Source organism: Drosophila melanogaster, chromosome 2R, assembly GCF_000001215.4.
Source record: "Drosophila melanogaster chromosome 2R".
Lineage (NCBI taxonomy): Eukaryota > Metazoa > Arthropoda > Insecta > Diptera > Drosophilidae > Drosophila > Drosophila melanogaster.
The window spans coordinates 3,066,241-3,091,038 of record NT_033778.4 but is presented as its reverse complement, the minus strand read 5'-3'; the positions used below and the strand labels follow the sequence as shown (position 1 = coordinate 3,091,038).

Here is a 24,798-nt window from a genome sequence, read left to right as displayed (position 1 = left end):
TAGTGCTTTTTACGTGATAGCATTGCAGACAGTTTTCACAAAAATATCCTCCCGATTTCCCTTTAGAAAATTGTGAAGAGCATAATGTATTGAGATTTGTTATATTCGCATAATGCATTAAGTTTTGGACAACAGTATCGGTTCCATATATGTTATTCCGTTTTCTATCTTTTGTATTAATCGTGGGATCAAAAATTATTTCACCAGCAATAAATATTTTTTCAATTTCATAAATATTTATGCTAAAGTTGAGATTGTTTTTCTTAAAGTTTCGAAAACCGATTGTTTCGATTGGAAATTTAATTCCCGAAAAATCAAAAGTCATTCCGCCATACACAATAATTTCATTATTATTATTAATGTTATAGCTTTCAGGCCTTGTCATTATTTCTCCCGAATATTTCTTTTTTTTTGCGGGGATGTAAATGTTATATTCTCATGGTTTTTATTAGCTATAAATGCTATAAATACACCTCTTGAAACAAAATATGTCAGAATTCTGCCCATTTCGGGCTCTTATTTTGAGGAGCTTTTATGTATCCGCTGGCAGGAATGTTTTCCAGTTTTATTATAGTAGTTTCAAAGAAGTTGATATTTTAATATTCCAGCCAGAGTCTTTTTCTTGGAATTCACTACTCAAGTAAGCAATCTATGGAAAAATTTAGCTTATCAATAATGTTTACATTTATACATAAAGATTTGTAGACAGTTTTAAAGTGTATCATTGTTTCCATCTGTTATGTATGTACCATATACACTTATGTTAAATTTTATTGTTCTGTAATCTATGCTGTCTGTAATTCTGTAATACAATGCTTTATAATTTCGACTATATTTTTTTTTATAACTGCTGATAAAACTCTTTTAAATTAATCATATCAAATCGATATGATTTTACTAGAAATGTCGTCTCAGATGTAAGTAATACAAAAAAACATTTTTTTAACTTCTCTCCCCGACGATCAATCAATCGTTTTAATGACTTAGCTGATTTCATATTGTACTCTTCTCGGTGATTTGATGGGTTTTGTAGATCATCCAGTTTTCCGCCATCCATTAAAATGTTGAATGCACAGCGTTGGTAGTGATAATCAAATTTATAATTTTTTACTAGATTAAAGCGTAAGGTCACATCTTATTTTAGAATTTAACATGAAACCCTCTCAGGTTTTACTAGGTTTTGAGCATTTCGCGTATTGAGAATCAAACACACTAATTTTGATACATTCGTTGCACAAATCACATGCCACTAATGATGCCATTTAAAATTGTTTATAAATATTTTATATTTATGTATGTTTTATTTGTAGTTATACGTTTTTAAATCGTTATTAAAATATTTCACTTATATAAGTTAATACCAGCTAAACACTTCCCTTGGCTCCTCACTCCGTACAACTGGTGTTACGGCTGATTTGGTCAACGATCTGCAAGTGTGGCGTTCCCTGCCCCACCGCCGCTGTTGGCACCATATCAGCGTCAGCACAGTTCTGGTATTCCGCGGTGTCAGCGGAAGATCAACAACATTTTGCGGAGTTGCCGGGCCGACACTCTCATGACTGCAACACTCGGGTGCGACAGCGAAAGTCACGTTGCACCTGGTCAGCACTTATGTTGGCTGGCAGAGGGCTCGACGCTTATAGCTGGGGAGCCAAGTGACACTCTTGGAGGAGAACCGAGCGGAGCGGATTGTTACCAAACTTCAAGTCAATCAAGCGGAATAAAAACAAAGCCTAAAAACAAATATTCGATTGTTATGATATGCAACTTATATTTAGGTAATATCAAACCTAGTGCCGACCTGGGGTCATTCCTCCAGGTCCGCGGCACTTAGCCTGAACAAGGACCGGCAATGTCCGGTTGAATGGCTAAGGCCGAAATGATCGAAACAAATTGTGGAAATTTTTGCATTATAAAAATGAAAAGCGCGGTGTGCAAAAAACAATAAAATGTTCAAGCAAATGAAAAAATCCAGTTCAATGTACTAATTGCCAAGAATACGGCCACACCAAGGCATACTGCACCCTTAAGTCCGTATGTGTTGTCTGTAGCGAACCTCATACTACCGCAAACTGCCCCAAAAACAAGGACGATAAGTCTGTGAAGAAATGCAGTAACTGCGGGGAAAAACATACTGCAAACTACAGAGGCTGTGTGGTGTACAAAGAATTGAAGAGCCGCCTAAACAAACGTATTGCCACAGCACATACATACAACAAAGTCAATTTCTACTCTCCGCAACCGATTTTTCAACCACCCCTAACTGTCCCAAGCACTACTCCAACAATTTCTTTCGCTAGCGCCCTAAAATCCGGACTAGAAGTGCCCGCCCCACCGACAAGAACTGCTCATTCCGAACATACACCGACAAACATCCAACAAACACAACAAAGTGGCATCGAAGCTATGATGCTATCCCTACAGCAAAGCATGAAAGACTTTATGACGTTCATGCAAAATACTTTGCAAGAGCTCATGAAAAACCAAAATATCCTGATTCAACTTCTTGTATCTTCGAAATCCCCATAATGGCTTCCCTACGGATATCTCTGTGGAACGCAAATGGCGTTTCACGGCATACACAAGAGCTCACACAGTTCATTTACGAAAAAAACATCGACGTAATGCTACTATCAGAAACGCACCTCACAAATAAAAACAATTTTCATATACCAGGATACTTGTTCTATGGTACAAATCATCCAGATGGTAAAGCTCATGGAGGCACTGGAATACTCATCAGAAATCGCATAAAACACCACCACTTAAACAATTTTGACAAAAACTACTTACAATCTACGTCCATAGCCTTACAACTCAACAATGGTTCAACGACTCTAGCCGCAGTCTACTGCCCACCGCGCTTTCCAATCTCTGAGGATCAATTCATGGAATTCTTTAACACACTAGGTGACAGGTTCATCGCAGCGGGTGACTATAACGCCAAGCACACCCATTGGGGATCTCGACTTGTGACGCCAAAGGGTAAGCAATTGTACAATGCGCTTACGAAGCCATAAAACAAGCTAGACTATGTATCCCCGGGTAAGCCTACATACTGGCCAGCAGACCCAAGAAAAATCCCAGACCTGATCGATTTTGCAATTACTAAACATGTCCCCCGCAACATGGTCACCGCCGAAGCACTAGCAGATTTATCATCAGATCACTCACCTGTTTTTCTAAATATGCTAACTCGCCCCCACATCGTCGACCCACCGTATAGACTCACAAATTTTAGAACAAACTGGCCAAGGTATCAAAAGTATGTCTGTTCACACATAGAACTAACGACGGCATTATCTACAAAGGAGGATATAGACAAGTCAACGGAAACTCTTGAAAATATTTTAGTTTCGGCTGCAAAGGCTTCAACCCCGCCAGTGACGTATGCAAAACCAAACTACATCAAAACTAATCGCGAAATCGAGCGGCTGGTATTAGATAAACGACGCCTACGAAGGGATTGGCAGTCTAATAGATCACCAATTACAAAGCACATGCTTAAGATAGCCACACGCAGGCTTACCAATGCTCTCAAACAAGAGGAAAAAAACAGCCAACGTTCATATATCGAGCAACTCTCTCCCACCAGCACTAAGTACCCTCTTTGGAGAGCTCACAGAAACCTAAAGACTCCAATAGCGCCAATTATGCCACTACGAAGTCCCTCTGGCACCTGGTTTCGAAGTGATGAAGAAAGAGCCTGTGCTTTCGCTGACCATTTACAAAATGTATTCCGACCAAATCCCTCTACCAACACATTTATTCTCCCTCCTTTAACAGCAGCCAATCTAGATCCTCAAGAACCCTTTGAATTCCGACCATGTGAACTAGCAAAGGTTATCAAAGAGCAACTGAACCCAAGAAAATCGCCTGGCTACGACCTAATAACTCCAAGAATGCTCATTGAACTCCCAAAGTGTGCTATTCTTCACATCTGCCTGTTGTTCAACGCAATCGCCAAGCTTGGATACTTCCCTCAAAAATGGAAAAAGTCAACCATAGTAATGATTCCAAAGCCAGGAAAAGATAAAACGCAGCCATCATCATATAGACCGATAAGCTTACTAACATGTCTTTCAAAGCTGTTTGAAAAAATGCTACTCCTTCGGATTAGCCCTCATCTTAGAATAAACAACACACTTCCAACACATCAATTTGGCTTTAGAGAAAAACATGGAACCATCGAACAGGTCAACCGAATCACGTCAGAAATTCGTACTGCTTTTGAACATCGAGAATACTGCACAGCCATTTTTCTAGACGTCGCGCAGGCATTTGACAGAGTGTGGCTCGATGGACTTTTGTTTAAAATAATCAAGCTGTTGCCCCAAAACACACATAAGCTACTGAAGTCATACCTATATAACAGAGTGTTTGCAATAAGATGCGATACAAGCACCTCACGCGATTGCGCAATCGAAGCTGGAGTGCCGCAAGGCAGTGTACTGGGTCCAATCTTATACACCCTGTATACGGCGGATTTCCCCATAGACTACAATCTAACAACCTCCACGTTCGCTGATGATACTGCGATACTCAGTCGCTCCAAATGCCCAATAAAAGCCACGGCACTCCTATCCCGACACTTAACATCTGTAGAACGATGGCTTGCCGACTGGAGAATTTCAATAAATGTTCAAAAATGCAAGCAGGTTACCTTTACCTTAAACAAACAAACATGCCCACCACTGGTCTTGAATAACATATGCATTCCACAAGCCGACGAGGTAACATATCTGGGTGTTCGTCTGGACAGGCGGCTCACTTGGCGCAAACATATAGAAGCCAAATCGAAACATCTTAAACTTAAAGCAAGGAACCTCCACTGGCTCATAAATGCTCGCTCTCCACTTAGTCTGGAGTTCAAAGCTCTTCTATACAACTCCGTCTTAAAACCTATCTGGACTTATGGCTCCGAGCTGTGGGGCAACGCATCCAGAAGTAACATAGACATTATTCAGCGAGCACAGTCAAGAATTCTGAGAATTATCACTGGAGCGCCGTGGTACCTTCGGAACGAAAACATACACAGAGACCTAAAAATCAAATTAGTAATCGAAGTAATAGCTGAGAAAAAAACGAAGTATAACGAAAAGCTGACCACCCATACAAATCCCCTCGCAAGAAAACTAATCCGAGTATGCAGTCAAAGCCGGCTGCACCGCAACGACCTCCCAGCCCAGCAATAAACTTATTAGGGCATTAATGAAAAAAAAAAACTATCACTAAGTGAAAGTTAATTAAGTTAGATTAAGATTTGAACACTTATTGTTAGTCTCTTAACACAAAAAGAAGATTCAATAAATAATAAAAAAATTAAAAAAAAAAAAACGAAATAAAATAAATTTTAGCGCAAAAGTTGTACGATACCTATAACTTAACTAAAACACAATCAACCCACTGCGGCGGTACGGCTTGCGAAATTTTTTCTAAATTGCCAATTTGCGAGTGCAAAATACACGAGCGCCCAGCGCTGGTGTGTGGTAGCTTGTTGGATACGTTAAGTGGTGTGGAATGCACCCAAAAAACCGCCCAACAAGATGTGTGGCGACCGTACCTTAGCAGGCAAAACAGCCAAAAGGGATACTGCGGGACCGCCGCGCCCAGTCCAGAAATGATTCGAGGTCATCAATAAGAGTATAGACAGCACGCACGCAAGAAAAAATTATTGTGAGATTAATTAAAAGTAGTCAACTGGAATAAGGAGGTAATATACGGTTTGCATCCCACTTTAGGCGCCGCAAGGCAAAAAATAAGAATAAAATAAAAAAATAAGTTTTTTTGGACCGACTCAATGAGGTCCGAGTGGACTGTGTATTGTGGACTCCAAACAGGTGATCCATACTCAGAATCGGACGGACTAACGAAAGGAATAAGGTTTTAGTCAAGTAAGGATCATCAAATTCCTTAGACCACATTTTTCTAAAACCAAGCACACCCCTGGCCTTATTGACAATAGTCGAAATATGGTCAGAAAACTTAAGTTTAGAAGATCGTTTAGCAGTGAGCTTTCGTTTATAGTGGGGCAAAATATTAGATTCGACTTAGATACCGCATAAGAGTATGGCTGTTCGGAATGAGGTAAAGTTGAATATGTTGTTTGAAAAAACTGGACGAATATATCGGCTATTGCCTAATCCGATGTTACCGTAGTGTTTTCAAAAAATAGCGAGGAAGGGTAAGAACTTGTTTTTCGCTTAGTGCTAACGAAATTATAAAACTGTTTCGGATCCTGTGCAAACTGGAACTTACAACGGTTTAAATAATTCTTGTAGCACTGAGCATTAAGCACGGTAAAGTTTAACCCAGCGCTTAAATATTTACAAAGGATAGACTGAGAACCGGTATTTTTTTTTTAGTCTGGACTTCACATTTCTTAGGTGTGTAAACTCTTTATTAAACCAAGGAGGTTTAGAGATTGACGGATAGTACGTCGGAACACAACAGTTAAAAAATGATTTAATTGCGGTATAAAACATAATAATGGCATCCGTCATTATTTTGCAGGAGTAAAGATCGGACCAATTAAAGCCAGCTATAAAATTGTTTAGCCTCCGAAAATTTGCCTTGCGAAAACAGGGGATTTACTTTTAATACCGTACCTATGTCGATTGCCACCTCGAAAGTACGATGATATGGATCTTCAGGTTGAGTAAGAGGTGCTACCCTGAACAGAAACACACTTTCAGGACTTGTTACAAAACATAGATCCAACAGTCGACCAAGAGAGTTTCGAATATAATTAAATTGCGACAACGATAAGTCGAGCAAGCCGTCAATAAAGTAATGTTGTACTAAAGGGAGAAGGATATTCGATTGTTCTTCTCGGGACCACGTGCCAGGTATATTAAAAGCACCTAGACAGTTTATTTAACATGGGCTGGACAGCGGGCAGATGATTCTGATATTCCGGGAATTCAGAAGATGGCGGAATATACGATCACGTAATATAAACTGATCTGTCGGAAAACAACAGCTTTACGCATAAGAATTCAGAGTTACTGGACTCGTTAAAAAGTAACTCCTCCGACACGGGGGTAGATCTAACTGCAATTAAGACTCCACCTCTCCGTCTGGAGGGACGGTCATACCTATATATAGTGTACATACCTGGGAAGATTTCGGAGTTAAGTATCTCCGGCTTTATCCAAGTCGCTGTGAACACTATTATATGGGATGCAAATGAAAGACTATCACAATACAATTTGGTTAGTTTGCTACGAAAGCCCCTAGCATTTTGATAAGAGATAGTAAGATTCGTTGTTAATTTTTTGAAGAAGAGGAAGAAGATGAAGAGGCGGATGGTACAGTGGATATAAAGGACCTAATCGATATTGACCGACTTTGACTTGATAAAATCCGGACTCTTGTATACGGCCATGGTTTTGCATATCAGGCAGAAAATAAGAGGACACGCCTATATGGCCTTGGCGGCCTATGTCGTTCAAGACGATGACTGGGAAGACATAAGGCGTGTCTTGGCATTCCACTATGCAGACAAACGAGACACACGTACGCTTGAGCATGAGCTCGGTGTAATGTCTCAAGGTTCTTGTCCCATAGATAGATTCTAATGGACATTAATAGCCATCTCTCATTGATCTTGAACTATCTGAAATCCAGAAATCACCCTCACCAGTCAACGCGTTGATAGAGACCTATAGGAACAAGGCTTTGGATGTTTTTATCTGAGGAGTGGGGGGAGACTGTTCCAAACACTTACTTGTCCTCAACCTCAAGAATCTACCATCTCTTTTTGTATGGGGTTGCAGAACGTAATGTCGACGACCTACGCGCCTTAGAATTATCAACCGTCAGGAGCCCCAAGATTCAAGGCCCCATTTCAACATCAGGCCAGGGCACCATTCCGACCCCCATTTTCGGTTCGAGAGATTTTCGCAAAATTACAGAACTCTACAGAACTTACTACAGAACTCAAGGCCATTAAAATGGAATCCAATCGGTCGGGTCAATCTTACCAAGCAGGGTACAGTGGTCGCCAGGAAGGAGGCTCCGGTATTAAAAGAACCCCCAAAAGGCACAAAGATTTTATCACATGGAATTGGCACCGGCCCCGCTAACACAGGCGACTGGTGAAGACGACCAAGCCCCTGCACATGAGGGTTATTATGGTAACGCGTCTCACGTTGTCGAGGAAGCTAACGATTATCCTCCGCAGGAGGTAGCGGAAGGAGATACCGATGATCCACATAACGTTGTAACCGAGGGGGGGGGGTGTTGGTGGAGAATTTTATGACCAACGCCTCTCAAGTGTACCGTATCATTCTTAGAGTATGCGATGGAGAGGGGGGAAAGGCTAAAGTTTTTGATTGACACGGGGGCAGCCTTAGCAATGCCAAATACTTCACCACCTTAAATTTGACTTCTGGTTTCCATCAAATCCACATGACGGATAGCGACATTCCCAAGACAGCTTTCTCTACTTTAAATGCAAAGTACGAGTTCCTCCGCCTACCATTCAGTTTGAAGAATGCACCTGCAATCTTCCAAAGAATGATTGATGTTGTTTTGCGCGAGCATACTGGCAAGGTTTGCTACGTCTATATTGACGATATCATCGTCTTCAGTGGGGACTATGATAAACACTGGAAAAATGCGATTGTTATTAACAAGCTTATCAAAGGCAAACCTCCAAGTGAACCCTTGAAAACTTTCACTTTCACTTTTTTTTGGATACACAGGTAGAATTTTTGGGATATGTCGTCACGGCGGATGGCATTAAGGCAGATCCGAAAGGTCAAAGCAATTTGCGAAATGCTTCCCCCGACTTCCGTTAAGTTAAAAACATTTCTTGGCATGACCTCATACTACAGGAAGTTCATTCAGGACTATGCGAAGGTAGCGAAGCCCCCCACGAACTTGACGCGTGGACTGTATGTCAATATAAAATCATCGCAATCGAGCAATCCCGTTCACTAAATAAGACAGAGGAAAATTACGCTATAATTGAAAAAGAAATGCTCGAGATAATTTGGGCGTTGGACAACCTGCGGGCTTACTTATATGGTGCTGGTAATATTAAAGTATACACTGACCATCAACCTTTAATGTTGCCTTGAAACTAAAAACGCTGGAAGGCTCGTATAGAGGAATATAACTGCGAACTCATCTACAAACCTGGGAAATCTAATGTGGTAGCTGACGCACTTTCACGCATTCCGCCTCAGCTTAACCAGTTGAGTTCCGATTTAAGTGCCGACCCAGATGATAATATGCAATATTATGCAAGCGCTGCCCATAGCGCTTCTCACGACAATTCACAAATGATTCAGGTTATACTCGCCATATGATTCCTCTTAAAGACGGATCACTTGCCGATTTAACCCACTCATTACAGTCGGCGTCAAAATCCCATAAGCGTATTTGCAACCTTTTCAATCCATCTGCTTAGCGAGTTTTCCTTTATGCAAAATTCGTATAACGCAGCGTCTGGTGGCGGACGTGGCCGACGTCGAGGAAATTGTGAAATAATCGAAAATGAACACCGTAGAGTACATACGGGCCATAGGGAGATTCGCCTCCAACTGTTAGAAAGATATTATTTCCATTTTGGTCCTTCGAGCCGGATATCCTGGATTTTTCAAGTTTGTCCTTCAGCGACCAACTTATAAGATAAGTACGAAATCTCCATACCTTTTAATTGCCGGTCTGCAGCAAAGGTTCGAACATCCAATTTCGTTCAATTTGCTGTCAGATTTATTGTCAGATCTAACGGATTTCTCCGACAAAAGGCAATTAAAGGAAATTACTATCTATTATCCATTTTCACGGGCGCCGCCATATTACCCACCGTTCTAAAATTCTAAGTCCCATTTTCCGAATATATTTAAATATTCATCCGAACAGTGCAAAATTCCAAGTGTGGAAAAGTGAAATTAATTTGTGCCAAGTTCAGTGAAAATTTCTAAAGTCCAAAGCTCTGCCAAAAGTGGCAAACATTCCGTTCTCGTTTCACTGTGTCCAACGCAAGCCAAATTCTTTTCAACACATTTGTTTTGCTTTAACTCCGCAGTCCGCTCAATACAATTTGCTCTGCTATACATACAAACAACAAACAACACATACCCGCTGGCCATTCCAAGGAAAATATTAATTAAATATTTTCCCGCCATTTACCCATATACATTGCATGCATTACATCTCCATATACATACATATACATATACATTTCCATATACATACATATACATATACATCTCCATATACATTACATATCGTACCGACATACATTGCGCAGATTATCTGCATTCCCTTTAACCCAAAATGTTGGGGTGATGGGGGGTGCTGGTCCTGGAAAATTCCTAGTTTGCTGAAAAAAAAGACCACTCGAAAAAACACTCGAAGACTTGTAGAATTAGCGCGGGCGCGACCGGGCGTATGTTTTATTGATCGTGGTTACTTTTACAATAAAGCTTATTCTAATGCGTTGGGTTCTCCCAAGCGCAGCGGAGACTCCTCGGAGACTCTGTGGTGAAGAGCGGGAGAGCGTAAGAGGGAGTGGAGAACGTAAGAGGGAGCGGAGAGCGGGTGACAGTCCAAACCCCGTAACTCGAACATTCCGCCCCCCTTGCAATCACTGGGGTTGCAACATAGCCATCCTACGGCAAGCTGCAGGCACCGGACACGATCCACCCAAACACGGTCTTTTGAGCGACCGGCATTCCCTCGTCGAAGGTCAGGAATCCGGATTGGATAACCTTAGGATAAATGTCTGCTCCTAAGACCATGGATACGGTAGCAGGCCGATGGAACCCGTCATCCGCCAGCATGATGTCCCTGTACTTGGACACTACGGTGTCGTTCAATGCCCGGACAGGTGTACGGATCCGCACCCTGGGCTCGATCTTGAGCACGACCTCGAGCTTCGTGTTCGCGTCGATCCTGGAGCGAATCGTCGTCGTGCAGACCTTCTCGTCGCCAACATTGGTCATCGAAAGCTTAAAGGCTGACGGCAACGAAGCGTCGATGCAGCTCATGGGGCTGCACGGATCGATGAGTGCTGCGGTCTCGAAGGTCTTCGTCCCGGTCTCCAACTTGACCAGCGCTGTGGGAAGGATGTTCACGCTGTGGCGTTGCAGCAGCGACGAGAGCGATGGGCCTGGCGTCGTCGATTCCGGTCGTCGTGGCGGTGAACTCCTACGTTGAGTTGGCGGATTGTGCCAGCGGGAACGCTGGGACGAGGCCGAAGCTGCTTGCCGGGTTGGCACCGGTTGGCGACGCGAGCGCGCTCGCGACCGCGACAACGAGCTAACCTGCTCGTGCATGTGGAGCAGCGTGTGGTGGGATCGGTCGCACTTCTTGCAACGATCACCGCTTCGGCAGTCTCCCGTGGAATGCTCGTGAGCGAGGCAATTGGCGCAGTATTTGTTAATGAGGACTGCTCGCAAACGCTTTTCAGCGCTGAGCTTTAGGAACCTCGCGCACTTCCGAAGAGGATGGATACCGCGGCAGACTCGGCATCGGTAGGATTGACTACCTCGGGTACGTCTGCTCTCCACGGCACGAGCACTGCGTATTATGATCCAACTCAGAAGAGTAAAGTAAATGGACAAGTCGAGAGATTCCATTCTACGTTCTTAGAAATCTACCGTTGTCTTAAAAATGGGCTCCCTACCTTCAAACCGTCGAACTGGTACCGATAGCGGTGGAACGCTAAAACACTTCCTTCCACACAGCAACGAATCGGAAACCAGTAGATGTTTTATCCGACAGCTCATCGAGAATAAACTATCAGGGCCTGACAGTTTTCCGGCGCCAGACTTTAGATGTAAGGGGCTTAATAGAGCATAAGCAAGCTAGAACTAACAAGGCTCGGAATAAAAATAGGAATGAGCCCAAGTCTTATGCCTCGGGGGATGAGGTTTTTGTTGCGTATATATATATATATATAATTGGTATATATATCTTTACTTAAAACTAAGTGGCATACCTGTAAGGACCAATCTCCAGTTTGCTTATTGTAAATGGAAGTAAAACGCTGATCCGAAGTGTAAGTGCTTTCAGATACAGTAAGCAGATGCAAGTCCCTATGCCGTATCCATGACACCTATCAAATAGTAAGTTTTGTTTGTAAGCGTTTTTTATTTATCTGCAATTGGTTACGACAAAAAATAAATTCTCTTAGTCTATACTTAACTACACTACACAAACCGCTGAAGTTAAGTTCCCCGACTATCAGATTTCTTTAAATAGGAATCGAGGGAAATATTGTAAAATCTATCTGGTATATCAATGCAAATTTTTTAGAAAATATTAATAAAAAATATAAAATATTTTTTAGAGATGTAGTCGTTTTGTGGGCGCTAAAATGACCATGGGAGTGTTCCGAAACCAACTTGTGCTGCGGGTACGTCTCTAGAATCTGCATGCTTAATGGCATACGACGCTCATACGAACAGGCATAAAACATACGCAAAGGAATACGGCAAGACAGAATATTGCGGGGTGCGTTTGCTTCGTCACACAAGCTTCCCAAAAAGTTTACTTTATACATGAACCATTTTTGAACACAACGCTATATACATACGTATTAAAGAAGAGTAAGGACAAATGCAAGAGAATAATGAGGAAGACGAATGATGAAAAACGATTATGATGAGAAAGCCTTTTTTTTCTCTGAATAATCATTCAATTTATTTTGGATCCAAAAGGAATCGTTCAGTCAATTCCTCTGAACTTAACCTAATATGTATATAAATGTATATGAGACCAAGTGGTTTCTTAATTATTAAGTAGAAAAGGGAAAAAAATTTTTCTAGTTATTAATTACTTAATGTATAATATTTTATACTATCCTCCGGGTATTGGGATCGGTGGGGTGTACCCTCTTCAGCCTTCGGAGGGAGATGGGATTAGCTAGGATGTTTGCTAGTTGGTTCGGGTGGACCATAAGCCTGTCGGCATAACGGCTGCTGCGAAAATTGATCTGATCCCCAAGAGGGGTAACTTTCAGATCTCTTTCGATTACCTGGTTCGTCACGTACCAGGGGAGCCCAGATGCGTGACGTGCAGCTCTCGACTGGACCGCACGGAGCCTATTGAGCTGGGATTTGGCGGCAGTTCCCCACACCTGGATGGCATAACTCCACTTTGGAGCAAGTATGGCTTTGATTAAAAGAGTCTTAAAGCTCATTTGTAGTTTGCTGGAGTGGAAGAGCCAGTCGAGCTTTTTTAGCTTCGCCAGTGACTTGAATTTGACCGACGTGTTGTGGGCCCTCCAGGTCAGTCTCCGATCTAGATGAACTCCTAGGTAACAGTGCGATGTGACATTGTTGATGGGGTTTACATCAAAAGTCAGATCTGTGCAAGTTCCGGGCCGCAGGGTAAAAGTTGCACAGGCTGACTTCGAGCAGTTAAAGACCACATTCCATTTAGCAGTCCATTTTTCGACTGCATACAGCCATTCCTGGACTGCGTTGGAGGCAGTTTGCAGTACAGGATGAGACGCCAGCATGGCGGTGTCATCGGCATAAGTGGCCAGGAGCAGCTGATCCGGGGAGACTTCGGTGTTGTTGGCGAGAGATGGCAGGTCGGCAGTGTACAGGGTGTACAGGAAGGGCCCAAGAACACTTCCCTGTGGAATTCCGGCGTGAATCTCTTCCAGGCTGGACCTTCACGCACTGCAACGTCGAAAGTCCGATGAGGGATGAACGATCTCAGGATGGCATAGTAGGGAGCAGGAAGGAGAGCTTTCATCTTGTATAGAAGGCCCTCATGCCACACCCTGTCAAACGCTTGCTTCACGTCTAGAAAGACGCACCTGGTTTACCAGTCGATGTATTTGTTCAGGGCAGCCGTGGGACTTCCTGAAACCAAATTGTTGTCAAGGTATGTGGTTCACTACTTGCGGCAGTTCCATCAGGAGGGCTAAGAGTATTCTCTGAAAAATCTTGGTGAAAGTTGATAGCAAGCTGATTGGGCGGTATGCATCGATCTTCGTTGGCGGCTTTCCGGCTTTAGGCTTTTGCCTTGGAAAGAGCCCTAGCCTTAGCATGGCATTAAATATTTTTACTAAGGCTAGGACTCCTTTGCGTGGCAGAGACTTTGCAGCACGGTTGTCGTTGCCACCGAACCAGGGTTTTTCTTGATTTGTACCGCCTTCAGCTGCATCATGACTTCCTGCGGTGTGGTATGCCTAATGGGGCGAGCCGGTGCAGTCGGAGTGTCCAGAAAATCATTGATGGCTACGCGGTTTGAGTCGTCTGTTAGGTTGAAGGGCATGAAGGTGAAGGTCAGGTGCGAAGCAAATGCCCTCGCTTTTTCAACGTCCGTCTTGAGCCTCCATAACGAAAAATTGCTATTGTTATCTGGGCCAGTACCCTCCAGCAGGGTATCCAGATTTTCTCGTCGGGTCCTGGCTAGCAAACGGTGCGGTCTGTTAGTGGTGCTAGAGTATAGCTGCTTAATGCTAGGATCTCCTGTTGCGATGTACCGTCTCCTGAGGCGCCTTTTGTGGGAGAGCAGCTCCCTAGCCTCCAAGCTCAAGATGGGAGCGCTCCTTGCGGTCGTGTGACGAGCTTGATGTGGGGGAGGTGTGGGCCTCCGTGCTGCTTCCGCGATTGTGGCTGCGAGGTAATCTACCTCTAAGTTTCTAAGTTTCCGACAGCAGTAGGATGTCGATTTCGTGAAGCTCGATGAAGGCGAAAATTTCATTGGTATTCGAGGAGGCCCCATTGGCATTCCAAGCTGCTACCTTAAGAGGACCCATTTTGAGCAGCAGAAGGGAAGGTGCGAGTTTGCAGGAGCAGTTGCATTAGCGTTTCAACTAGTGACATCATCCTGTCAAGCCTAGTAAACAGCTGCTCCAGCTTGGACTCAAGGTTAGCGCTTGCATGGGGGACAATAACGGCAGGCTTGGCGACGGGCTGACTTCCTCTGACAATATTTGCAAATGAAAGCTTCCCGGACATGTGGGCTGGTGGACAGGGTTGGTGTGGTCCTCTTGCAGGACCAGAAACAGAGGTTTCATTGACCTTCCGTTGGTTTTTGCGGTTAGAAGCCTCTAGCAGGCACTTCTTACAACCTTTAAAGTTGGCTGCATGGGGGCCGCCACAGTGAAAGCAGAATCTGGCCTCGTCCTGTTCCAGCTTGCACTCTGCAGTGGGGTGATTTTCTCCGCATTCTCTGCATATATAGTGCCGAGAACAATATGCCTTGGCATGACCATAGCCTTGGCACCTGTGGCATTGAATCGGCTCCGATTGCTTACGGGGTTTCTCCCATATTACCCTGTGCCTGCAGACAACAGGTATGCCCTTTATTTGGTTATTGTTCTCCGCCTTTTTGAGATCAATGAACATCATATTAAGAAGAAGAGAGGTTGCCTTGTTTCGCGTGGTATAGATCCGTACAACGTTATGTCCTTCGTTCTGGAGGGTTGCGATCATATCCTCCGATGGGACTCCGTGAATGTTGCGCATGACTATTTTGTAGGGTCGGTCCTCCGGTAGCTGATGGTGATGAAAAAGAGATCCTTTGTCGAGAAAGTGCCGGGCCACCAGCCTGTAGCTATCAGGGGAGTTGCACTGAACAGCGCAGTCTCCCGAATTTAGGGCCTTAATTGTATAGGAGTCTCCCACAAGGGCGTCCAGCTCGCTGCGAAATGCTGTGAAGTTAACCACATTGGGAAACATCATTCTAAGCACCTTTGAGTGTGACGGTTTGATTTCGGGGCGGCTGGTACAGTTTGGTGAGCACCTTTTAGCTGTTGTTTTGGTCCTGCTTTCCTTGCGGCACGTTTGAGGGCGGTATTCGAAGAGCATGGCTCGTCGTCGTCACTCGAAGATGCCTCTCCCAGGACCATATCTTCATCGTCGCTTAGGACTTGGAAGCGATTGGCAGAGATTTTTGCCGGCTTATCAGTTGCAACCTTTTTTACCATTTTAGGGGAGAGGACTGCGCCTGCTCTCTTTTTAATTCCACCATTTCTTGATTTAAAGGAGACGTCCTGCCAGCCGGTGGCAAATTTTGGCTTCGCGATTGAGCTGACAGATGCACTTTTGTGAATTGTACTGGCAGCAGTAGAGCATACGTTGCCGCTCAAGGAGGAGGTGAAGATGTACGCAGACGAGATAGTCGATCTGGTGGAGGTCAGTGTGAAGGTCGAACTGCAGTAGGTGTTTGAAATACTGGTAGTAGCAGAGGCTGGAGTTTCACTTTTCCAGTTATTTTTCATTTGCTCCCGTATCTCTTTTGGGCCCGCGCCAGCAATTAGCTTCATCGACTCGTAGTCGATAGATTTTTGCTGTGGACCGTTATACATTTTCAAAAAGAAAAATGCTTAGCGACGACTCGAACCAGCTAGAAGCTTAAAGTTCTAGCGGCAGAGTATCTAAGACACGATCCAGATAGATCTTGAAGATCGCGGTTTGAAAGTAGTAGTGTACCGTGGACACGAAACAGCCAGGGTTTAAAGCTCTTACAGCTTAAAGCACTCACAGCTGATCGCCTCATGAAGTTTTTCCAAAGACACTAGAATAACAAGATGCGTAACGGCCATACATTGGTTGGGCACTATGCAGCCACATTTTTGGTGACGGCCAAAATTACTCTCTTTCCGCTCACTCCCGCTGAGAGCGTAAGAAATCTAAAAATATAATTTGCTTGCTTGTGTGAGTAAAAACAAGAGACGAGAACGCGTATAAGTGTGCGTGTTGTGCTAGAAGACGATTTTCGGGTAGTTTTTGCCAATTTCCTAGCAATATGATAAAATAAAAAAATTTTTTAAAATCCGCGCCCTGACTATTATAATTTTAAAGCTTTTTAAATTTGTTTGTTAAAATTGCCGCTCGAATTAGCTACCGTTTACACATTTATATTTATGTTTAATTCTAATTTGTCTCTCATCTGACAATTTTTTAAAAGCGAAATATTTTTTTTGAAACACTTTTATTGTTAATGTTACATCATATTAAGTCAAATGATTTAATAAATATACTAAATAATTAAATATGATAACTGTTTATTGCAAAAGTAATATCAGAGACACTATTATTATTATAGTGTCTTTGCTTTGTTCATATCTTGAGGCACGAAGTGCGGACACAAGCACTCAACAATCATTGCCTTATTAATTTTTCACACGCCGCAAGATGAATACTCTAATGACAAATATTCTTATATAAAGTCATTTTTGAACTTTATTTTTGTGATAATATGTACATAGATTTGGCTATTTCTAATCTATTTTCAAATAATAATAACGTTAAGGCAATGCAAAACAAGAATTTTTCGCATGGTGCCAATTGATCAAAAATAATATAGATTTAAAGTCTAAGAACTTCTGAGGTGAAGGGCATATTTTGTCAAATTTACAATGCATGAGCATACGTGTGCACACATACAGTTGTCTGCTATCACTTTGTGCGTTGAAAAGAGCTGTTCGCTGTAGCGCTCTTCGCTCTCTAACAAAAATTCGAAAGAGCCTGGAGCCACCTCTAGAGCCACGGCCAAAAAATCGTGTGCCAAAAAATCGTATGGCGTTACGCATCTAGGGTCTTTGGTTTTTCAGTGAGAGACGTGCGGGAGCGTAAAGCCATTTGTTGGCGGGTTCCGCTGAAACACCTTTTGTAGATGAGCAGCAAATACATTTGTTTTTAATAATATATTTTATACTAGTATACTAGATTCCTTGAAAAGTATGTATCGTGCAGAAGGAAGCTTTTCCGACCATATAAAGTATATATATTATTGATCAGGTTCAAAAACGGAGTCGATCTAGCCATGCTCGTCTGTCCATATGAACGTCGAGATCTCAGGAACCATAAAAGGTAGAAGGTTGAGATTCAGCGTACAGATTTTAGAGACAAAGACGCATCGCAGGTTTGTTGACCCTTGTCTCTAACGCCCACAAGACGCACAGAATTGCAACGACCACACTTTTGAAAAATGTGTTGATATTTCTTCATATTTTTATTAGTCTTGTAAATTTCTACCGATTTGCAAAAAAAAATTTGCACCGCTCTAATTTGCCCACTCTAAAACTGTAAGACCGCCCAAAATTGCCACTCTCACATTTTTGAACTATTTTACGATATTTTATCTTATTAGTCTCATATATTTCTATCGATTTGCAAAAAAAAACTTTTTGCCACGTCCACTCTAAAGTCCTTAAACGGCCACGTCCAATTTTGTGGTTATTTTTCAATAATTTTATTATTCTTGTAAATTTCTATTGATTTACAAAAAAACGTTTTGCCACGCCCACTCTAACGTGTAACCACCAAAAATTGCCACGCCCACGCTATTGAAAAACGTTTGGAAATCTTTTCATATTTTTTTTTTAGTTTTGTATTTGAAAAATGTTTGAATTTTCTTCATTTTATTGTTTGTCTTGCCAATTTTTATCGGTATACCAAAATCACTGTGGCCACGCCACTCCTTTCACCTGCAAAACGCCCAAACGGCCATGCACTCTAAAGCAATTTTTAAATTGTTTCTCATTTTATTCCTCAATATCTATCGATATCCCAGAAAAATTATGAAATTTCGCGTTCGCATTCCCACTAGCTTAGTAACGGGAATCTGATAGTTAGGGAACTCGACTATAGCATTCTCTCTTGTTTCTGTTTTGTGTTTTGTTTACTTTCATTTTCTTGCGTTGTTAGTTAGTGCACCTGCTCTCTTGCTCCCCCACACAAAATCCGAAGATATAAATGCGCAGACTACGCTCTTGCGGTACATTTAACGGGCTGCTTGCTAGTTTTAATTTTGATTCTTTATATAGTGCACTGCAGTCTTCAGTCTGCAGTTGGTTGAATGCAGTCAACAAATGCTTTTTGGTTCCAAAACAATTGCCGTGAAGTAATAAAGGCTAAGGAGCCAATAAAATGGTGCCCGATTAAATGGCGTACACAAAGTGATCAGCAGTTTCGGCGTGGTCAGAGATAATTTTCGGCGAGCTGACTAGCAGTTAGACTAGCAGTTTAATAGGCTTGAGCTATTAATCGAATCTTTAAAGTTCAATAATGCCGCTAGTGGTAGGCTGCCTAAAGTGAATGCCTCCGCAGAGTGATCACGGCGTGTCGCTTTTATTTCTCAGCAGAAAAAACGGATTCGGGAAAATCCAATCAACCCATTGTGAAGGGTTTCAGTTTGGAATTGCTAGAGAATAACATTGTTTCATAAAACGCCTGATGGTGGTAACAGTAAAGAAACTAATTTTAATTTCTCGGCCTATTATTATTATTTAGTATTATAAGTATTGCTTTAAAGGTAAGACAAAACAAATGCCGGTATCATAAAGTGGAAGAATTTACCTTTTTTTACGCTAAGAACATTCTTCTTTCGAAATAACTGTCCAATTAACTATTTAGAAGATGCCAAGACAAAAACTTTCTAATTTCAAATTATAACGTACATATTATATTTGCTAAAAGCTGGACATTTTGTTTTGTTTGGGTATTTCTTCGGTATTCATAAAGGCAAGGCAAAAATAGTTTCTGTCAACGCAGTCTGGCATGGGCATTAATGAAACGGATAGAGTCCGGTAAAACTCACCACAGTGTGTACGTGTAGTGGTGTATGAATGAGAACGAGAAAGGGAAACGCTTGTTTTTGGTCATTCTTGGTGATGAAATAAAGAGGGATAGTCATGCCACGTGCCAGAAAGCGTTTCGTTAAGGAAACAGAAGAAGACTCTTGTAACGAGGAGTCTACTGACCTTGGATCGACATCAGCAGTGGGATCTCCCAATCCTCACAACTGTGGAGACAACCTTGGAGTTGTAAAATTAATTAACCCCGACTGCACTGGTTCAGACTGAGCATCATGGTGTTCAACAGTGGATCATGCGGGTTGCGGCAGCATAACTTCTTTTTTTTTTTAAATGCGCGTCATTCAGGTTAGTAAATGTCATAGCGGCGCGCTAGTTTTACCGTTCAAGAGGGGCTACTGCAAAGTTTTGTCCCGACACGGTTCAGTCGGTTCAGTCAAGCTAAACATAACATATGCATGCCTGCATAGTTATGTACAGTCAAGAAACTGTTTACACACTATGAAATAAGTTGAATTTTTGACTTTAAAGCTAAAAATTAGAGGTTCTTTGCTTAATTAAACGCATTTTTTTATTTATTATAATTAACTAGCTATACATAACTACAAGCGATGTATGTGCTGGTTAGCTGAACCCAACATCAGCACATATTGGGCATTCAAATAAAGAACCTTAAACAGAGCAGAAGTGTTTCTCTCCTTTTTTGAATTAACAACTAAATACTTTAATCAACTAGCACTCATTACTAGCCTTTGCCATTGAGGCCTACTTTTCAAGCGGATGTTCGGTTATTAAACCACAGCGTGCATTTCGGAATCGCTTTAATTTAGCCCCGTTGGCTCCCGTCCTAGACCGAAAATCAATTGTTACATGTGTCACTACATTCAGGCAAACTGCAAGTGCGACAAAACGAAGAACTGGAGTCCCTCGACCTGTTAGATCACCTGAGAACTTTGAAGCAGTGAGAGCGTCAATATTGCGATCTCCACGGCGTTCTGCGCGCAAACACGCATCTCCGATTTAGGAGACACTTGGTCCCAATAAGGCGGTGCAACACACTTCAAGGGTATCGATGTCTGTTTTGAGGGAACATTTTTCAGAGCGCCATATCTCAATTAGATGTGATTTGGAATGGCCGTCACGCTCTCCCGATCTGTCCCCTTGTATTGTTTTTTCTAAGGGGGACGCCACCTATCATTTTCAAAAAGGAAATTATGCTGCCGCACCCTGTATAAAAGCTAGAATAGATTCTAGAAACAAGGACAAGGGCTAGTTTGTTGACCCATAATGCCACTCCCACTCTAATGCCAACAAACCCCAATATCCCCCCCAATGATGAAATTTCGCGTTCGCATTCACACTAGCTGAGTAACGGGTATCTGATAGACGGGGAACTCGTCTATAGCATTCTCCTGTTTTACTTAAAATTTTGGAAACATGTAGATTAAAATTATTGTACTGCAACCCTTAGACAGCTTAAAAATTATTTGCCACGTTCAAGAGCCACCCAAAACTGTCACGCCCACGTGACAGTTTCACGGTTTTTTACTACGCGCCGGATTCTTGTTGACGGATCATTGAACACACCCGCGTGTCTATGCGGTGTGTATTGTGAAGACTGGGGACTTCTTGGCTCAGCGCTTAATTTGAACACACAGCGTAATATGCACATTTATGCGCAAATATAAACGCCGTGTAATCCATCGATTGGAACACGCCACGTTAAATATGTACAGAGAGATCTGTTACAGTAAGTCCGTCTGTCGCTGGAGGTCGCCCGGGCGGCTACGTCAAACGCTGCTATTGTTGCTGCCCCCGCTGCTAACCCCGCTGAGCTTCATCCAAGCGAACTGTGGCCGAGGCCGAGCTCCTACCATCGAGCTCGGAGTCCGACTCAGGAAATGAGGATGAAGGAATGAGGATGTTCACCGACCGGCGAGGGAAGGCAGCCATCCTAGTGGATCATCAGGAAGCCTTCTATATGCCATTGGAAACCCTCACCACAGATTATGGCGTATGCCGGGTCGTTAAAGGAAGTTTTGGCTCAATCTTCATTAGAGCCGCATACTACCAGTTCAATGCAATTCTGGAACCGTACCTGTGGTAGATGGATGCGGACCTTCTGCAGGCCAGCAGAACCCCCGTAATCCGAATGCAGTGTCTCCATGTCGAGGGGCAAGCTAACTATAGACGGGGAGAGCTGCTGTCAGAGTGGATGCTTGAGGCAAGAGTCGCCGTGCTAAACCAGTCAACAGAGAAGTATACGTTCGATAATTACAGAGCTCGTAATTATAAAAACTATGAAATTTCGCGTTCGCACTCACACCAGCTGAGTAACGGCTATCTGATAGTCGGGGAGCTTGTCTAAAGCATTCTCACTTGTTTTTTTTTTATATTTTGCGCTTTTATATTTTGTGAGGAGCCATTCGGCTCCTCCATCCGCCTCCTACAGAACTCATCACGAAAAAGCGTGTGAGGAGTCTGAAAACTCCCCACAAATCCGGATGCAAAAAGCGCCAATGGCACAAAGGTCGAACGACAACGTTGCGGACTTTGGACATGGACATAGAAAACGCACCGTGAACTAACGTCACCGCGCTGGACCTTGGACTCGAGCTGGTCAAGGGCACAGAGGTCGACCGGTAACGGTGCATGCACAAAAAGGATGCACCGTGAACTAACGGTACAACTGTTGGACCTTGTACCCGAACGGGCCGTGCGCTAAAGGGGAAATAACGCGATCCCTGCGGGATACTATTGTCGAGGAGAGTAACGGCGCGAGCCGCGCATTCGGAACGGAGCCGGAAGGCGGAGGAGTAGAGAGTTAGTGACCAAGAACGCGCATGGAACGAATCACTAAGACAAAGAACCAGACTGCGCGTGGAAGGAGGTATTGTGGCAGCACGTGCAAGGATGGAGCTTGTGAATGAGAACGTGCAGAGAAGTCGGTAAAGAACAAACGAAGGAAGCGTCTGGCAGAAAGAGGCCGGCATAAGGAGCAAGGACCTGGCGTGTTTGGAAGGGTCAGTGGAGTCAGTGGTCGGCAAAGGTGGTCCCAGGCCGAGCATTGGCCGTGGTCAATACACCCTGTCCCATAACATCCTAATCCAATTCGACACACAGGACAAAGTAGGCAAAGCGTCGTAGGAGCAACGCCGCGCAGCAGACAGCGATCACCCGAGAAGTCAGTCCTTAATCTGAAACTCTGTCTTTTCCTTGGTCGCGCAATCACACAAATCATAAATTTGGTGGGACGAACTAAGAAAAACAGTTCGTTACAGCTTGTTAGCAGCGACAAACACTTTGTCGCCTTGGCTGTAAGAGATTGGGCACTGATCTTATGAGCCTAGGCCTTGCCTATATCCTATCAATCCTCTAACGTCCAGGACTTGTGTTTTGAAATTAGTGAAACATTGATAGTTAATTCTTTATATTATATAAATTATATTTTTTCATAATTTTATTACTGGTGTAAATTTCTATCGATTTGCCAAAAAGCTTTTTGCCACGCCCACTCTAAACCGCTAAAAAACTGCTTAAATTTTTCTTTGTTTTATTGTTTGTCTAACCAATTTAAATCTGTATAGCAAAAACACCGTGGCTACCCCCCTTTTTCACTAACAAATCGCCAAAAACGGTCACTCCCACACTTTTAAACAATTTAAATTTTTCTTTGTTTATTCCCCAATATCTATCGAAATATGATAAAAATTTGGGGTTCGCATTCACTCAGCTAGTGTGAGAGAACGTTATAGTCGAGTTCCTTGACTATCAGATACCCGTTACTCAGCTAGTGTAAATGCAAAGGCCAAATTTCATCACAATTCTGGGATATCGATAGATATTGGGGAATAAAATGAAAAAATTATTACAAATTGTTTAAAGTATGGGCGCGACCGGTTCCGCGCCTTTAGGGCGTGGGCGTGGCAAAAGGCTAATCTATAGAAATTTACAAGACTAATAAAATTATGATAAACATCGAAAATGGTTAAAAATGTGGGGGTGGCAGCGGTTGGGCGGCTGTAGGGCATTTTGCAAAGTTTGAGTTTCTGTATGCTGAAACTCAACCTTCTAGCTTTTATAGTTCTTGAGATCTCTACGTTCATACGGGCAGATGGACATGTATAGATCGACTAGCTATTGATCATAATAAGGAATATATATACTTTATATAGTCGGAAACGCTTCCCACTGCCTGTTACCTACTTTTTAACGAATCTAGTATTTCCTTTTACTCTACGAGTAACGGGTATAATTATTCGCTACGCAGAGCCATTCTCTTTGAAATAACTTAGCTAAATGATCGGTTAAACTCCTTTGCTTGATTCATATTCAAAAATACATACAAACTACCGTAATACCGTAAATACTGTAAGTATGAGACACAAAAACAAATACAACAAAATAGCCCAAAGGCATCGCTGAGGCCGGAAAGGTCAACGTGGAATCAAAGTAATGACAATTCGTAACATTCAAAAGAAATGGTAGGATATATAATTTAAAACTTATTCTTCTTTTTAAAACGCTTACGATAAAAAACATCTGTTCGCGTATAATACTTTCATATCCTTTAGACGGGTATAATCTAAAATATATAAGAGTACATCCGTGAACATAGGAAGAATACATGAGCTCACCGTTTTGTTTCCAAGATTTTTAATGCGACAATTTAGGTGTCCTGTTATGCCAACTAAGGATGTCACGTTTTTAGTAGCTGAAGTATCAAAGTAAGGGCCTCTATCCAGAACCCTTTTCATTGGAACAATATTTTCACTTATTAAATACAAGTCTGTCACGGTAACATTCTCTCTGAAATGTTGTGGGCAAGTTTCCTTTAAAATTACTAAGGAACTTATCATTTGTATGTTTCTTTACACATTTAAGTATACTTACAAATGCAAAGAAATATTCGAAAAGTTAAAAAAACTTTCATTTTTAATGATTTCAGTTTTCAAACATCATACACTAACTAACATACATTAGTTTAGTGGACTATTTCGTTTTTCCTTGAATTACTTTTCACATGCGCAAACGCATGCGCATTACTTAAAATACATTTTTAAAATATCTATAAAAATATTACAAGTTTTTCTCGGCAGCTATCCTTTCTTCTTAAGTTAATTATATTATTATATATATATATATATTATATACATATAATATATTATTAAATGTATATATATAAAATTATGTGTGAATAGATATGGTTACTATACTGGCAGGAGATGGCACTACAGGACAATTTGTAGCTCACTTGCAAGACACCGGAAATGCGTTAA

At 42.3% G+C, this 24,798-nt stretch overlaps 1 protein-coding gene across 1 annotated transcript in view; it reads right to left on the bottom strand.

The window, feature by feature from the left end:
• The window catches only part of dpr21 (defective proboscis extension response 21), a 124,513-nt gene extending 99,973 nt beyond the window's left edge, over window positions 1-24,540 (bottom strand). Inside the window, exons 1-3 of the mRNA NM_001170367.2 lie at window positions 24,413-24,540; window positions 24,157-24,362; window positions 11,957-12,073 (exon numbers count right to left, since the gene is read on the bottom strand). Coding sequence (NP_001163838.2) covers window positions 11,957-12,073; window positions 24,157-24,362; window positions 24,413-24,452 — 363 coding nt within the window. The 5' untranslated portion in view covers window positions 24,453-24,540. The remainder of the gene's footprint in view (window positions 1-11,956; window positions 12,074-24,156; window positions 24,363-24,412) is intronic.
• Between the last annotated feature and the right edge of the window lie 258 nt (window positions 24,541-24,798).